Genomic DNA, 18,992 nt, shown 5'->3' with positions numbered 1-18,992 from the left:
CCAACCAACCTTCCAGGAAGGATATACAAAAGAATATCATCCTTTAGGAAGTGGAAATGTATTCAAGGACCAAGATGCGATAAGCTATGGAATAAAAGCCTGAATACTTGCTTGTTTTAGCACCACACATTTTGGTACGTTTGACAGCAGTGTCAGTACCAAGTCAGCTTTGTCAATACTCATGCCTAAAGCTTCTGAAAAGTTCCACCCATGGCTGACATCTGCTGTCCCCTCACCCCAGGGTGCAGATAGGTACTCATGTAATTTAGCATAACATTTTGAGGATGGTATAGTGTTGCCATGGGTAGCTGTGGGACATGAATCCCCCCACAAGCCTCACAGGATCCTTCAAAACTTCCTCTGGTGAAAATCCATCCCATTTTCTCTCTTCAAAATGGGAATAGTTGCACTTCATTCCATTATGGGTTTTGAAAACACGGTTATTGAGAACAAGAGTTGCACACCTTCTGTAGTAGGGCATTTCCTACTTCAGACAGTAAACCTGAAAACCACACATCTAAAATGCACAAGAACATCTCCTGAAAAGCTGAAAGAAAACTCAGCGTAAAACAGAAAGTAACAGAATTAAAACCATGATTAATCACTCTGTGGCCGGTCTGTAGTTAAAGTTTAAGTATGCTTAACAAACTAAAAGTGTGCGTGGGGAGATCAGACAATTTCATGGGTGATAAACCTCAAATGATCAGAAACTGGAAGACTACTTGGGTAAAATATCATGTAAGTTGATGATCTTCCTTTACTCTTCCTGTTTTTTTGCTGTTTGTGTCTGCTGGATCAAGACGAGACTAATGGAATTACAGGAATAAACACGTAAGCAAAATTACAGGCAACTTACTTCTTTCACTTCCACAAATGTGTAAATGCTTCTCTTTGCTTCTACATGTCCTTCTAATATTACTGCTGAATGTTCTTTTGGTGTTACCAACACATGTATTTTGGTAATTAAAAAATAGTGCAACCATCTGTTTGCAGCCTCTCGGGTCCATACATACCTTTACGAAGTGCGACGAGAATAATCCTCTAGCAGCAGATTTATTATCACTAGGAGATGCCAAGTAACAAACTGAATAGTAAATGGCAGACGCGCATTTCACAGGTGGCACATACCGCATGGGAACTGTGTTGTGGCTCAGAAAGATGCTGTAGGCAAAGCACTTGGTACCTTGGGTCTGTTCTCAGTTCTGCCAGAAATTAAGTCAGACCACCTCAGCTATTCTTTCTGTAAAACAGTGAATTGATCTTGAGCTCTCCAGCAACTAGCATCTTAATAGTGGGGAAGTTATCAGAGGAACTGAAGCCTTTATCTTCAGTCCACCTTATAGGCTCCTGCCCAAAATGCTTCAAATGGTGGAAAAGAGGAGAAAGTGAGCTTTGAATGAGAAATGAAAGCTGGAGCTTTTATGGAGTTTAGTTCCATGCTGTGCTTCCCAGCAGTGCAGGAACACATTGCAATTTTTACAGTTCAACAATAGATGGTTTGTTTGTGTTTAAAAAAAAAAAAAAAAATCTTGTTTGGGGGAAATTACAAGTTACTTAAGTTATTTTACCAAGCACACAAGAAGTTTGTGATGTATTAGCACAGGAGTAATATAGTTACTGCAGTAGTAGATATTTTTTGCAAATTTTTGCTAAGAAATATTACAGACACAGAAAAACTATATGCAGCCCTGATAAGATGTATCTTTTGTTGTCTGCTTTATCAACACAGAAGAACAAATCACTGAAGAGAAAATAAATAAACAAGCAAAAAAACAAGCAAACAAAAAAAAAAAAGCACAAACAAAAAATGACAACCATGCAGATTCTCAATAATGGACAAAGGTTTGCAGTTTGCATTATTAAATCCTTTAAGTCTCTAGCAATGTTGTGGGTTTTGTTGTTGTTGTTGTTGTTGTTTTTTCCAGTTGAACAAGTACATTTTAAATGTTCTTGAATTAGTCTAAGTGTTAAATCCAAGTTTACCCCACAGGTAAAGTTTGGGATGCATTTCTACAACTGCATTCCTAATGGTAACATAGAGTAAAAATAGTTTTATGTCGTCGAAGGCTTATACTCTCGATGCAACTCAGGCTGGAGCTGATACTTTTTCTCTCTGTAGCCATTTCAATTATCGTAAGCTGCTGGAAAGAATCCTGAAGAAAACCCTACTGTGCTCATCACCACGGCAACAAAATACTACACTTTGAGTATGATGCTGGGCAGGATTTACACAAAATTGATTAGTAGCTTGCAATGGTTATATTTTACAATTAGAAATCTCTCACAATTTGTCTAATGTAACACTAATGTCTCAATTTCATTATTTCTAAATGTAAACAAAAATTAGGTCTAATACTGACACCAGCATAAACCAACATCCAAATTTGCAAGCGGTTGAAGAACATAGAGGGGAAATTTTATCACCAAACAAAATTAATGCATTTAAGAAGAGCCACGGAGGGAAAAGAGGATTGTTTTAAATTATCCAAGTCATGATAAATGAAAACTGCTTTGAAACTGCTATGCTAAAATTGAAGACAGCCCTTCATGAGGTTCCTATCAAAAATACAAAAAGGCATGTACAATTTTTTTCAGGTTAATTTATCTCTACTAGAGTTAGGGAAGAAAGGAACAAAAGTTTATCAGCAGGGCAGAAGAGTGCAAGCTTATTAAAACTACATTTCAGAATAACCCTCAGTGGAGTTTGAAAACCAGTTTCAGCAGATAAGAAGAAAAAAACCTGTAAACTCAAAGCATATCAGAAGCCCGTATTTTAAAGTTCTTTTGTCATGTCATATCTCCTGGCATACCATAAATTGCACAGTGTAGGAAACTGCAGCTGCATCCATGAAAGGCCCGTGAAGGTTTTCCAGAGCTCGCTTGTTCAAGTATCTGCCCGCACCTGTACAGAGAATGTCATGACAGCCCCCAGCCCTGTTTTGGGGGGCTACACGGAGCAGCTGATGGTTTGTACGTGGAGCCAGGGCATACAAAGCACCAAAGACCATTTGGCTGCAGATGGTGGGGAATGTTTCTTGGCTGAAAACAAAATGCTAAACTGAGCAACCTTCCCAAATTGGTAAAATACAAATTATTTGCCTCAAAATAACTAAACAACAACCAAAAAAACCCTCACCCCGTAACTCCTTTGTAATGCTGCTGGGTTGTTTATTCAAACATAGAATAAATTTAAGCTATATTTTAAAATGTCCCTTTTTGTTTATTTCAGGGATTTACATTAACTAATACTTTATGTCAAGAAATATTTTAAAACACTATCATTATGCAGCACCGGGGTACATATATTACTTGCAGGCGCCTAAGATTATTCATTATCCATAATTTGTTCCATTTATACACAGATTTATATAAAGCTGGGCAGTTTTTCCCTATTAATGCACCAACACTAGCAGATTCACTGACAGCCCAGCAACCCAAATCCCTTTCCTTATATCTCAACTATTTACATTATTTGCTATATTTCATTCGCTGTCTTTGACACTGAGTAGTTAACCGCAGTTACATGAATTACCAAGGACAACCACGTGAGGACCTACTGCAAGGAGGGAAATGAGTGTGCCCCTCATGGATAATACCAGAAACTCTGCAAATTTAAGTTGCTATTTACACATTAAGTATTCTCAGGTTATAACTTTGAGAAACTCTTGCCTGTTGTGGCAAAAGAAGATTTCGTAAAATCTGATGTTAAGATCAACTGAAGGATCCGGTTTTTACCACACGCTCCCACCCTGCTGAGTGCACGTGAACGTTTCTGGTGTTTGACAAGGTCTGGGTCTGTTAGGGCCCACGACACATCAGTGTGAGTGACCAACAAGATACCATTTGGTTTTTACAGATGCACGCACTATGCTTAAATAACTGCAAATTTGGACTTCAAACATCATCTTACACATGAAATAAGCTGCCCATACTCCTTTATTAAAAAATATATATAAAAAAAATAAGGAGTCCTCAGACTCCTATAGTCTGTCCTACCAATTTTCAGAAGACCTGGAGACCAAACAACCAAACAGCTTGAAGGACACCAGCTATGACGGATGGGGGCAGGATGATTAATTTGAGGTCACTTGTTTATGAATAGGTGGTATTTGGATATTCCACAATGGATCATTCCTCTGGGAATGTGCTTCAGCGGGGTTTTAGGCATGTAAAGCTCACAACAATCCAATCTAGAGATGAAATGGTGTCTCAGACCTCTTCCATTGTTATCTCGCGCTGCAATTAGAGTAGGATAAACATTTCTTATATTTATTTGCAGCCTGTGATCCCCTACCCACCCCGCCAATCTGGTGTTCTTTGGTAAATATTGCTTTAATTTATCTTCCTTTCCAAGGCTCTTAAGCCTCTTGTCTCCAAGTACCACTAAAAATAATCACCACTTAACAAAACATTAAAAATTTAAAGTCCCAACACACATGAAAGATGAAAAGGTAATACAAATCACCACTGAAGTTTAAATCTATTTGAAAATAACAAAAGATTTGTATAACATTTATATGCAGAGTCCTATTTTTCCTAGATAGTGAAAAGAAAGAAAGAGAATTTAATGGGGAAAGAAATAAATACCAGGAAGAGCTTACAATTCCAAAATTTTTAAAGTCAAGTATGGGGCAATTTAGATCAATTTTTCTTTAATAGAAATATTATTTTCCTTTGGCTATGGAATGAACTATTCTGCAACTGCCACCTTCATTTTAGACTAGCAACAGTCAGAACCACCTACATTTTAAATTTGATTTTATTGCCATAGAAACGTATATTTGCTTTAACTAAAAAGGAGGTCTACTGGCTCGGAGCCAGTAGGCTACTTTCCATATCATACACTACAGAAGGTATTAAAATTTATCCATCTATAGCCATACTTGCACTCTCTTAAGTGAGATCCACCTCAACTGCAATGAAAATTGCATGTATTTTGTGTTTTATAATATATTTATGCATTTATATATAAATGAAATCAAACTAGTGCAATCCACTGCATATCATCACAAAAGGACAGATTTTTTTTAGAATTATTTATGTTCTTCAATCGAATTTCAAGTATGCTTTAGATGACTTCTGCTTCAATAATAATTTGATGCTTAGAGCAGTTGCACACCATTAGATTCAATATTTGCAATTAAACTTCTCCATTTTCAATAAACGATGGCAAACAGGTCAAAACACACTGAAGAAAACTATTTTTGTCCTCTTTATAACCACTGATGCCATGGAGAATGCAGACAGAAATGAAAGGTTTTCAGCACTCTGAAAATACATGTGTGTATATTTATGTGTGTATGCATATATTCATGCAGTTTAAGTACCAAAACAAAGACCTACAACCTTCTTTCTGCCCCGAAGAAGTGTTCTGCAAGGTGTCAGAGCAAAGAAGTGCCTGGAAGCCCTCACACCCCAATTCCCATGGGACTGGGGACACAAACACAGCCCCACAGAAACCATGTGGCTGCCACCAGCAGAGCTGCCGGCGGGTCCAGGCTACCCTGTTTTACAGCAAAAATGCCTGTTTCATTATTAAAGGACAGAATAAACATGCAGCATGTTCAGTTAAACATAGAGAAGTAATTACAAGCAATCCAGCTACTTGAACTTTTGGCATTCTGCTAGCAATTCTACAAGAATTGCAACAGGAGAGGGGAAAAATAATAACGTACTAGGTTTGATGATGTGAAATATTAGCCTAAAATTGACTCTGTATGGGTGAATTGGATGCACGCTAAGCATGGCAGGGAAAAGGAGACATTTTTCTAAGACACTTAAACGTATTCTGTAACCAAAGAAACTCACAATATTAGGAAAAATGATTTCTTCATTCATCGATCACTACAGCTGCATGGTCAGATCACTTACATTGACTAGAGAAAAACATTTTCCGTATGACTTTTGGCAAATATTTGAGTATACTTAGACAGGGAACTATATTGTTTTTGAAAACATTATTTCTTATTCTACAGAAACAGAAATACAGAAGTGTGTCCAGAATCAGGACAAAAAAGTTGAAAATGACCATTACACAGAAATGCAGCGTCTATCTCTGAATGTTCGGTGGAAAAGAACGCACACAATTTGATGACTTCTAGAGCACTGGGATGACCCTTTCCTCAGAGGACCGAGGGAGAGAAATTTACCAGGACAGTGGTTTCCTGGAAAAAAAAGAGAGTGCTAAAGGAGTGCTAATGACTTCTGGAGACCATTCTTCATTTCAGAGTGCCAGAGCAGGAAAGTTCCCCAAGGAACTGGGTTTGGTTGTGTTTTTTTTTTAACAAAACAGAAACCTGAAAACACAGGGAAGAGGAAATCACAGTCTTGCTGATTCTTCTAAGAAATTTCGGTTTGGTAATTGAGCAATTTAGAGTTTTCTTTGTAAAGGCATTTCTAGAACATGACTGAAACACAGCTTAATATTTGTCAAAAACACAATCTCCAAAGAGTTTATACTGAAAATGTTAAGTATTCACTGCATTTGTTACAGCTTCACACAGAAAAATTCCAAAGCACTGTAACACTTCCCAAACAAATATGTCTCAGGAAACTGCAGTTTCCCCACAGACAACTGACAAGCAGAAAGGAAGTCTAAATTAATTAGACAAATTATTCATTGTGAATTATTCACGCTGCATTAGTTACCAGACACACGCGCTTCAACCATATACAAAACCCCCTAATCTGCGCTGACATTTTCCAGGAGGCCAACAATATCTTGGCACACAAAAGGCTCCAGTAGCACAATACGCTTCCTAGAAAGCGCTTTACTGCCAAAAAACAGCCCATGAAAAGAGTAAGCCCACGGCCTCATTCATCCAGGTGACAAAAGAAGAAGGTGGTGCTCCCCCTTCCTATTCAGGAATGAAATAATGCAGAGAGGAATCCTGCTCCTTCCTTCCCAGCACCTTGCTTCTGAGTCAAGGCTGACACACCGATGGCTCCGAATTGGCTCATAAAATAAAAGGAGAAGCTTCTTTTTATTTACTGGGTAAAAACACTGGATCTAAATCTATATTCTGATCAAATAGTCAGCATAGAAGCACTGTATCATTTTTCATGCATTTTCAGAAGGACAAAATTCCAGCAGCTTGCCTTCTGGACATAGGGAAAGCTCAAAATTATTTAAGGGAGGACTCAAAATGCATAGCCTGGGAGTCACAGCAGCAACACAACAGCCAACTACTTTAAGCTATTCTTTTTTTTTTTTTTTTAATCCATCTTCAGTCAAAGGAAACACAACCCACACCACATTGCAGCATGACAGTCATGATAGACTTCAAATTGGTTGACAAGATTTACCAAAATGCTCACTGCATGAATATTTTGTATTAACTATCAGGAGACATGGAAGGATAGGTGCTTACTTTGAATCAAACCCCTCAGGAAGAAGAGCAGAATAAAGGATCTTGAAAACAGAAGAGATTTTAAAAAAATCCCCCAAAATAACCCAAAAAAAACAACCCAACAAAATGCTGTTGTGATAAAAAGCCAGGCAGAGATTAGCATTGGACAAAATCACAGACAATGTTTTGGTGAAGGTGTCCAAAGAGAATAAAGATTAGATAAGTATGATATGGAGTTACATAAAAGGAATGGAGTCAAACAGTTTTAAACCCTTTTTGCTCCCCAATGGCTTCTTCCTATTAACAAAGGACTTCAGTTTCAACAGGTTGTGCAAACACTGCATTCATGTTAGGGTCCACAGACCCTAAGAAAAGCTACTGCTGTTGAAGAGTTGCTGACATTCAATGAGGGGTACCAAATTCCACCCTTGCACCAAACCCCTTCACCTCAGTGGCAGCAGTGGAGGAAGAGTCAGCCCTGCACCTTCTTGGTTCCTACCACACTGAAAAGCAATTTTAATATTAGTAATAATTTTTAGTGATTGTAATGATCACACTGAAAAGGCTAAAATGGCATCAACAGTTTAACTTTGCTCAGCTACTTGTTTGTGGTATTCACATGGTTGTGTTGTTATTAAAACCATTAAATCCATTTTAGAGCTTCCACTCAACTTGACAAGGTCAGGGAGCAGAGAAGCTACAAGATTGTCTCCAAATTCTGTTACAGACCCTGCTCTAAGAGCTACATAATTAATCATATTACTAAGCTTAGTGAAGTGTTATAATTATTCCTTAGCAGCCTAAAAACAAGTTTTCCACTATGCCCATTAACAATTTCACACAACTCTGTGTATTTTGTCCAAATCCCTGACGCACATAAACACGCAGCTCAAGCTGGAGCATCCAGCTCAGAAGTGCGGATTCAGACCAGATGCTGGATCCAGCAGGGAAACGGTGAATATATACATACATTTAATTTTATTTTTTAAATTAAGTGAGCTCTTGAATTCTGCTCTTAGCATGGTGTGTGCCCATCCCTCATGGAAGTATACCCAGGGAATCTGACACGATGCTTCCTGTTTCTGGCAAAGCTGGCGTGCCCAGCAGCCTGATGGCTCCCCATGCTCAGCTGATAGCTCCAGCACTCCTCCATCAGTTATTTTCCATCCAGTCCAAAGATGAAGGTGATGTTATTGGGAGGCCATGGCTGGCACGGCTGGTGCATTGCCAGGAGCCTTAAGCCTTGAGCCAAGTGTTGTAACTTTCCTTTACAAACACGTGTGCTGCCCATTCATCCTACCCATCATTAACATCCCACACCACCCTTCACCACTACAGGCTTCTTTCTCTGGCCCGCCTCACTTCCTCAGACTGAAAAGCCCAACTTGTGTCTTACAGACAGCTTATAGGTGTCTCCCACCATTTAGTTTTTCTCACATTTCTGTACTGGGTAAGAAACCAGCCTTAGTACTCTTATGAACAGGCTTTCCATCCAGCAGTACAATAACCAGCACCTCCACATCTCTCTTTCTTTCTTTATTTTATTATTATTATTATTTCTAGTATTTTCTGATTGCTTTGTTCCTTTACTATCACCCATTCAGTGCACACCCATTTTTCTTTTTACTGACCAAGAATGTTCTCCCCAAATCTTCTGAGTTCACTTCCTCCAGGAATCTTTCCGTGCAGCTTCATTAAAATAAAACTTACCCCGCGCCACCCTGCTTTTGTGTGTTTCACCTGCACCAACAGGGGAGGAACTGCTGTGCAGTCACAAATGTTGTTTGAAGTTTATTCTATTATAAAGCAAACTTTTAATAACCAGTCAAATTATACAGCTAAGCACTACTTCCTCCAAAGCCCCAGTTCCTAACAAAAACTGTTCCTGTTTCTAAACAAAATACCTGATCCTAAACATGTTCCTAAACAGTTCCTAAGCAAAACCCAGGGAGCAGCTGCATCGAGCGAGGCACTCGGATTTGGAGCAGCACCCAGATCTGCTTTCAGACTCCCAGGCCCACAGGCTACCTGAGATGAAGAGCAGCAGTTAATACCACCCAAACATCTGCAAATTCAGCTTCAATCTGTGAATAATGTCATTTGGCCTAAAACAAAATAATTAGGTGCAAATATATTTTTCAACTACAGAGATGAAAAGGAAGATTTCTCAGTTTTCAGACTTCCAGCTTTGATTTTCTGTAAGCTTCAGAACCCCCGGACTAATACAAAGATAACAACGCTGCCAATGGAAAGTTAATTTTACTTCCAGAAACTTCAGAATGAATCTGAAATGGGGAAAAAAAAAAAAAAAAAAAAAAAAAGAAAAAAAAAAACAGAACAACAACCCTCTTCCCTTATAATGGTTCTCTAAGCTTTCGTGCAGTTTCATGCAGTTCCATTTTTCCCTTCCCTTTAGGACTCTGCTATACAAAATCTGCTTGAAGCTCAGGTAAAGAATTTGTTCCAGTATGTCCACCTGAGCAGTCTACCCTAAAATAGCTTAACTTCAGAGGCAATTAATGCCCATTTCCAGGTAACTGTTTAATTTATGTAGGCACATTGAAAACCCATTGCACATTGATGGACGAAGGGATTGGTTTTGGCTACGAGCCACTCAAGCAAGGTCAACTCCAAACGTCCTGCCAGGTATAAACTCTGTAGGGGTCCCTCAAAGCACACAGGAATTCACAAACTCTTGGCTACATCCGCAACCTGAAGGGATGAACAGAGCTCTAACTTACCAGAAATGAACTATTATTTTTAACATATAGTACTACATTTCTAGGTATGGCAGGAAAAAAAAAATGTTGTTTTTTTTTTTATAGACTCATATAGACTTTATAGATTTTTCAAAGGTCATACTTCTGAGAATTAGCCAGCCTTTTAAAAGGCTTTAAGGATAAAAGGGGAACCAGAAAAGCTTTTTATCTGTCTTTATCAATTGTTTAGTACAGTAATTCATACTTTCAATATTCCTTGGTGATTTCTGTAGAAGGCTTTTCCTCATTATCTGATCATACCCTGAATTGAGTTAGTGTACTTTCACGAGATCAAATGTCTCCATGTTTTACTTGCCTGCATTATCTAAATTTTAAATTAGCCAGGAGATTGTTTTTATGGCTTCAAGTAAAAACAAAACAAATTCCAGTGAAGACGTGCCCCCACACAAGAAGAATTTCTGTTCTTAAAAGAACAGACAAGGAAATAATTCTGCTGCTCAACCAGTTAAAATAAGAGAATGGAACGAGGCCATTCCTTTCTAGTACCTCACGAGCTGGCCATACTCCCCACGAAATCTAAAGGCAAAACCAACCCAGATCTGACCCTTGCATTGGCATTGTCACAAGCAAGAATTTCTGGCTGATATGACAATCAACCATATGGGATTTGGGGTCTTCTTGGACATGTCCTTGGCTGAACTCTTTTATTCCTTTTGCCTGAAAGACTTCCACCTAATTTCTTGGTTACAGGTAACAGCAGCCACTCGTTCCCACGAATGAGGGATTCATTTTAAATAAGGATTGGCGTCCCTAGAGCTGGAATGGTTCAGAGCTCTGCAGAACCCTACGAGAGCATCACAGCATTACCAACTTTCATTAAATAGATTCTAGCTGACATCCAATAACAATAAGCATGTCTATATCCTTTTGAATTCCAGGCATGTCAGACAATTGCATAGGATAAAAAGGACTCCCAGAAGCAAGGAGAATATTACGATTAAGACTGAAAATAATGAAAGCTTCCAGTATCTCCCTAGAGAGACAAGTGTCAAATGGTTGCAGCCAAAGCCATAGGCAGAAATACTGACAAGTTAAAATATTATTTACGAAGGAAAGTTGAAAGAAATATAAATATACTGTAGCCAGGAAGAACTGAGGGGACAGCTCTCTTCCCTGATAACATCCTATTTTAACTGACAGTTAACTGGATAAAGGTATAAGCTGAAAACTAATGGTAATGAGGTGATTTTTCCTTTATATGACAACACATTTATCTCCTGCAGGGAAATACAAAACCTAAAAAAGGAGACTGACTCACTGATCCGATGGCAAATTCAGTAAAGAAGTAAAGCAAGTGAATACTGCAGGAGTAAAAGGGTAAGAGTGGTATGAATACATTGTTCTTGGTCTCAAAAAAAATAATACAGAATTACAGAACATTCTGGTACGGACACAGAATGGCAGGTTAAACAATACCACAGTGCAATGATGAATTTTCTAAATCACTTAGTAGACTTCAACGGAAGCAGCACTGTTCCACACACCACTAAGCCCAGCACAACTTTTACATGGAGAGAATTACAAAGCATAACATGCAAAAACATCTTCACGATCAGAAGTTGACTCTCTTATATGCTTAAAAACAGACTATAAAACGGAAAGGTCCACCTGAGCGGAGAAGGTCAAGAGTCTCAACCGTAATTTGAGAAATGTGGACTAAATAGGGCTGGGGGAGGTTACACTGCTCTCCTTGGGTAATTATGATCCGTGGCTACACACACTTTATCTACACAGAAATAAAAGTCTAGTCTTAATGCAAATGATATTTATTTTGTCAGGATGTTAAGTTAGTACTATACTCATCACTACTGATTTTGTGTGAAATACCAGGCATCCTGGCACATCACAGGTCAAGACTGACACAAGTGGGGCGTGTGGAAAAAACAAGCAACTTACAGGTGCTTTCATCCAAAAAAAGGTAATACAAATTGATACTTTTCCATGATTTTCTTTGAATGTTGGACATCTGTTAAACATCTAGGATTAGGAGGGAAGAATCACGCCTGAGCCCTCTCTTGCACTACAGTCCTGACATCTGAGAAGGTGTTTAAATATGCTGATCAATTGGACTTGACCAAGGTTCAACTTGTCTTGTGCAAATGCAATGCCTTTGCATAACCACTCACAGGGAAAGTGTCACAAAGATGCATTCTCTTCCTGATACCAACCTGAAATGCTAAAATATAAACTGCTAAGCAGTATCGTCACCAAAGACTTCTGAAACCAAAGTTGTTGCTCAAGACATTTTTCCTTTTTACAGAAGCTGCTTGATGACCATATGGAAACTGCAATGAAAAACTCTGGTATTATGACAGACATTAAAACTAAACCTTTTGAGAAGTAGCTTAAGCAACACAGACGAGGCTCCCCTGTGATTCATTATTTCAGTGACAAGAATAGCTGATGAAACAGTTATAAAAGGCTTTACAGTTTTTAGTGTGGGACTGGACAATATGTTTTGGTTGCATTCTGTTACTCCCTTGTAGAGAAGGAGTCAAACACAGGCTTGTTTTCAATTAGAAAGTGATGCCCTGACGAACTGGCAAAGATGTTTATGTATCAGTTAATGAAAATCTGTTCTTTTTCAAGAGAGAAAGTGACAGAAAGGAACAGACTCTATTACCTAAAAGTAAGCAGGATGATTTTTGATCTACAAAGTTGTATTTTGTTGAATTGCACATATTCCACGTTGAACAGCAACGTGTACCACACATTGTGGTACTCCTGTACCACACATACCAAATTCAATACTGACTAACCAGGTAATGCCTCAAGAAATTAAATTAATTACATTTTAACACTGCTTGTAAATACCACGTGGAAGTCACAGACAGGTAACAATAGCAACCTATGTCTTGATGCTGACATACAACATACCTTTTGACAAAAATGAAGACTATGGCTGAAATGGGATGAAGTGCAATTACAATCAAGTTATTATCAAAATCAAGAGTGACCTTAACTATCTAATATGTCTATTTCCTAAGCATTTATAACAAGTGGGACAGCACATACTCATAATTACCCTCACTTTTTAATGCCATTTGATGATGAAGCTCTGGATTGCCTACAATGAAAATGCTGATTTCTCTGTAATCAAGCTTTTCCATGGGAATGTGCTTGACTTATCTAAACTCCAGCAAGACAATGTGTTTTGGAAAAGAATCAAGAGACCAGAAAGCCTCATATCTAGTGTGCCAGTCCAAGTTATGGCTGTACTGAGGACTGATTTAATAACTGAGCTGGAGTCAGTCCTACTGCAGTCTTACAACAAAAATATATTTAATTTGCAAATAGTGAAACAGCAGAATGAGGAGAGAGAGAGAATATGAATGCCACACTGTGTAGCCCAAGGACTACAAATACAGAACAGAATGGGTCAAACACCTGCTCCTTTTATTTCTACAATGCAGAAAAAACTTTAATACCAGACATTAAATGGCTCTCCCTGGAATCAAACAGCCCAATGACTACTATGACCAAGAACCTTGGAACAGGACCCAACCTGTTCTATGAAAATCCACTAAAGCTCTTCATCAAATTGACTTCAAGAAACTTACTTTTTTTCCCCGATGAAGATTCAAAAATAAAAAGAAAATAATAAAATAATAATAATTAAAAAAAAAAAAAAAGCATCCAAAAGCTTCAAAAACATAATGGGAGAAAAATCCAGCTTTACTTCAAATCAGTGATGAATACTTTAAAAATCTTGTCACTAGAATGCACCAAATAACTTTTTCCAGATAAGTAAGTATTCATTTACTGAGTTTGGCCTTAGAGCTTACAATGAGGCAATGACATTAGGTACTATCAGATGTCAAATCTCAATTCCTACAGCTGTAAAATAACTTGCATTTTTCTTTCCGCTATCTCTGAGAAGTTACAGAACCATGCTATCAACATTTAAGGAAGCAAGAACTAAGGCAAGTCTTACTTCACAGACTTAAGATTCCTACCCTAACAGTTCCAGAACATAGCAAAGAAAAAATATTTAGTAGACAAAAAATAAAAATAGTCAATGGAATGGTAGTCTTGCTTCACAAATACATACTGAAGTACACAGAAAGTTCTGAGCAATTATGGCATAAGAATCCAAAAACAGTGCAAAAGTATTTGATTTAGATGCTTCGTTCTCTTGGGCAGACCTAAAAGACTTCAGAAGTTGCCTTCACTGAAAAATGATTTCTATATTACATGACTAGGTTTGTAAATCTTTCCAAAATCTGCTTACCTGGAATTATCATCAGCCAGAATATAAACTCTGGATAAATGAGTAATGTGAATAAATGTAAAATGCCTTCTGATCTCCCTAATGGCTGTTTGGTCTTTTCCACTGAGGAAAGAAACCAAACTTCATTTTATTTCCACTCTTCAAGATGTGCACTCTTAAACTGAGTAATTTTCTGAATGCAATTCTCACATAGCTGTAGCTAGTATAAACTTAGAATCCTACACAACTTTACTTCTTCCTCGTTTAAAAAAATCAGAACTAAATTTAAAACTGTAGGACTATAAAAACATCTGCTCACCTCAGAAATTACCAGTATATGAAATATTTCAAATAAAAGCATTATTGTCAAGAAAAGCAAACAATCCAGTTCTCACAGTCTACAGCTTGACCATTTTGTCTGATTTTTAGCTCCTCACTGATACACAGAGATGCGAACAAGCATTCAGCATACCTGCTCCAACTTCTTTTTCTTCTTCTTCAATGTTGTTTTTGATGCTGTCATACTCCTCATCGATTGCCTGGTTGCCGCGCATCTGAGACAGAATCCTCCGTGCTCTCTGAGTCTGGCCTTTCTGTATCAACCATCGGGGACTTTCAGGAAGAAACAGGAAACCAAAAAACTGTATAACTGCCGGCACGGCTGAAAGCCCCAGCATGTACCTGGAAATAAATAAACAAAAAAACAAACTTATCATATTTGGCTACAGAAGCGTGCTACGAGAAGACTTGTGTAGACGAGCTCAAGACCAAACCTCCTCCCTTCATATTCTTTATTGCCAGAAATTAAGCAGGCATGAATCCTATTCTTCCAGTACTGTAGAAAACAAGACCTTCGCTTTCGGTTCCAGTGTGTCTCAGGACGGGCTGAATGTTCTGCTGTCTCTGACCCAACAGCCACTGCTTCAGAGGACATTCAATCAGGCTAAATAAAAACTCAAACATTCCAGTGGTTTCAAAACTGATAAACCCTTTTATGAAAATATAAGAAAAGAATAACAGAATAAGAAAGCAAAGACAGAGAGAACAGCTGGGTGCTGCTGATGACAAAAATGAGACTGAAATCCTGCTAATTGTTTTACAGACGTATAAAAAATGATAAACTCCAAACCAGCCAGCCCTAAATGCTTAATTTGATCAGTAAGTACGTGTATACAGATACGCATTGCCAGGGAATAAGCCTCTTGTGTAAGGAGATGCCTGTTTCTGACTGGAGACAGAAACACTGAAAAAAGTTCATTTAACCAGCACTGCATCCATTTACACTAGATCTTTCAGATCTCTCTCCTAAATCTTCAGGCAGCTGCACTGTTGTTTTAAATCAAAACAGCATTTTAGGTGCCCAGAGGGATTTTACTACAGACAGCATTAATGCCAGTTCTCTGTTCAGCAGAGAATTACCTCTGGCAGGAGAGCTGCGCTTCCAGGAGCCAGCACTGACACCTATGACAACACCCAGAGACACCACAGTTTGCTCAGACTAAAGCAGGGCGAAAGGCTGTGGAAGATGAGCATACCCCCATCTTTCATGGGTGGTTCTGATCCACCCACTTCACATTTTTGTATTCCTTCAATAACAAGAATTACGGAATACCATGTAATTTTGTTCCGCTTTTTAAATCTTTTTCCCTACATCTGATAAACCATTTGTGCTAGACACATTATTTTGGCTTCCATTAAAGTCCTTAAATGGAGCTGGTGTCACCTGTGCATTATTGCAAACAACACAAGTTTCACATCAGCTGTTCCAACCATTACAGCACCTCCAGAAACCAGCCCTCAGACTGAATATTGGGGCAGCTTGTACTCATAAATAAGTTCACACCTTAAGATCAATCAGGAAATGAGGGGGATTAGCAAAGCTCTCCTCTAGCTCCTCTTTTATCCTCAGTACACGTTTTCACACCAATGGTTCTGAATTCTCTCCCATGGATGTCTTCATAAGCTTGCTATGCAGTGAGGTTGTCAACAGAGTAGGAGAGAGAACACAACCATTAACAAAAACCTAGTTTTGGGACAATGAGCCACATGAGCCATATTTAACAAGTCCAAATGCATTTTGGGTGAAAATGGAAAAAGACTTTCTTAGAATAATATTTGCAGATCTAACAAAGAAAACCATGAGTAATATAACAGGGCAGAAAAAATGGAGAATGGGGAGAAAAAAAAAAAAAAAAAAAAAAAAAAAAAAAACAGACAAACACACAAAACGCAATGTAAAGAATATGGCCATCCCTGGATAACGTGCATGTAAGGCCAGCCTTCCCATCCCCAAGCCAAGCCCTCAAGTTTGTCCTAAACTGGGCAAAAATTTCCAAAGGTCATACCAGTACATCTTGGTCTGGAAATAAAACTGTAAACAAGTCATTCATTTTCTAGCATTTTAAAAATGATATAGTTCATTGTTAGTTTTTGTTTTTGTTTTTTTTTTTAAATGAAAACAGGAAAAAGAAAATAAATTCAAAATGCAAAGCTTGTGGAAGGACTATTAGTTAAGCAGTCGTCAGCCACCATATCTAACAAGTGTCACTAATGTTCTCATCCCTCATTCACTAATGTTCTCATTCATCAATGTCCTCATTTCTTCCTATGCTCCTCCCTCTCCACAAACAGTTTTTTGGGAGCTGTATACAGAATCCCTTTAATATATACACCGCTGGAACTCAACAAACAGTATATTCAATATCTGTATTAGTGTGCCATTCAGAAAGCCTCTTCTATTTCAAATGACAGGGAGACCAAAGCCATAGAAATTAAAAGCACAATTGCTGCATTCTGCCAAACTGCAAGCAAGAAGATCTCTTGGTACATCTAAGTAAACAGATATAGTCCTTTACACTCAAATTACCCCATTTCTGTTCCTCCAAAGCCCTTCACTCCCTTAAGTGCAGCAGAACCTCCAAAATTAAGCAGTTGGGTACCTGCAATCATCTTAGGAAGGAAAAAAAAATAAATTCAATGGAGGCTCGTGAAAGCTAGATCTAGCCTGTTAAAACTACCAGTTGGACTCTATTGGATTGTTTATCACAAACAAGATAGAAAAGATGAGCAAAGAGCTCAGTCACTACAGTCAGTTTCCAATTGACATGTTTCTGGTCAAAGTGGAGTACAAGGAGCAGGGCAGGAGGAAAATGTTCAGTTAAGAGCATACATCCACTGCAAGTTCACGAGTCATTGCAATTTTCAGATCAAGCAACTTTGATATAACCAATTTAGAGTAAAAGCAGGCAATTTTGGACATTACATGCAGTGAGCCAGCCTTCAGAAATCTAATATAGTTCTTTTCTATACAGAGTACAAGACTTTGCATTCGAAGCCAGATGTCTAGCAGACCTGAAAAAATCCAGCATGAAATTTAATAAGGCTGCTGTAGCATTTCTCCTTCCGAGACATACTGCTGCAATACTATTAAGATGGCATTACCAAGGTATATAAAGCTAACCTGACATAAGAGTCAGGTTAAATATTTGTTTTCTTTTGTTTGTTTTTAATTTAATATCCTGCATTTCCAAGACCAACCAGAAGTAAAGTTCCTTCTTGGTTTTTGTTGCACTCCAATGCACAGCCATTCAGTCACTAACAGCTACGATAATTGCTGTAATTTTCCTTCTTCTATGGGATGACTCAGGAGTGAACATCTGGGATGTCTCGCCATGTGCACGTTGGCCACTCTTTCCAGGTGACGGACCATCTGTACACTTCTCTGCTCAGCCTCAGGTTGCAGTAAACTAGCTGAGGACAGAAGAATAAGCAACCCCCAAACAACAGCTCCAGCACTGCAGCTGAGCATCCCTGCATACCTCACCATGAGCCCAGCCTCAGCTTCTGCCCAAAGCATCTTCAACAGTTTCACCTCATTTAGCTCGGCTCAGTCCTGCAGAACAGTGCTTGGCATGTACATAAGACACAGCGTTATTGCATTAGCAAAAGATATCCAGTGTGAGCCAGCAGGCTGCAAAAACAATTACTCCTCATTACTCAAAGCACCACGCCACATGCAGAAGACTGGGACCACCAACATGAGAGTGAGCTACAAACCAGGGATAGCTCAGCAAAGGATCAATAAGACGAAAAAGCAACAGGAACACACGAGGAAAGAGGCTGAGGGAACCTAGTCTGTGCTGCTCAGAGAAGAGAAAATCGAGGGGGGATGTAATTTCATCTTTCACACGTGAAAAGGAGCTCATGGAGGAGATGAAGACAGACACTTCTCAGATGTACACTGTGGAAGGCCAAGAGCCAATAATCACACATTGCAACAAGAAAAATTCAGATCAAAGCTGAGGAAAAACAATTCTTCACAGTAAGAGTGATCGAACATCAGTGAGTTGTCCTGAGAAGTGGAAATGGCTACCTGTGGAGATTTTCAAAAATCAGCTGGACAAAGACCTGAGTAAATTAATCCAACCTGATTTAACTTTGATGCTAACCCTGCTTGAAGAGCTGTAAATTAGCCTTGAGACCCTGGAGTACCTTCCAACGCATTTTTTTCTATGATTCAGAATGCACAGTAGATCCATTCTTAGCTTTCCACAATTTATTTCTACTACCTTGAAAGCTGTAACATTTCCTTCCCCTTCACCACTGGCCTCGCACACAACTCCCTCTTTTCTAGATGAAAAATTCAGGCTAGCA

At 38.6% G+C, this 18,992-nt stretch overlaps 1 protein-coding gene across 1 annotated transcript in view; it reads right to left on the bottom strand.

Moving 5' to 3' along the window:
• SLC2A13 (solute carrier family 2 member 13) overlaps nt 1-18,992 on the bottom strand; it is a 155,934-nt gene that overhangs the window by 104,880 nt on the left and 32,062 nt on the right. The window contains exon 3 of the mRNA XM_032186075.1: nt 14,812-15,020. Coding sequence (XP_032041966.1) covers nt 14,812-15,020 — 209 coding nt within the window. The remainder of the gene's footprint in view (nt 1-14,811; nt 15,021-18,992) is intronic.

The sequence above is a fragment of the Aythya fuligula genome, chromosome 1, assembly GCF_009819795.1.
Source record: "Aythya fuligula isolate bAytFul2 chromosome 1, bAytFul2.pri, whole genome shotgun sequence".
NCBI classification, from domain to species: Eukaryota; Metazoa; Chordata; class Aves; order Anseriformes; family Anatidae; genus Aythya; species Aythya fuligula.
This window is presented reverse-complemented; position numbering and strand designations above follow the sequence as displayed.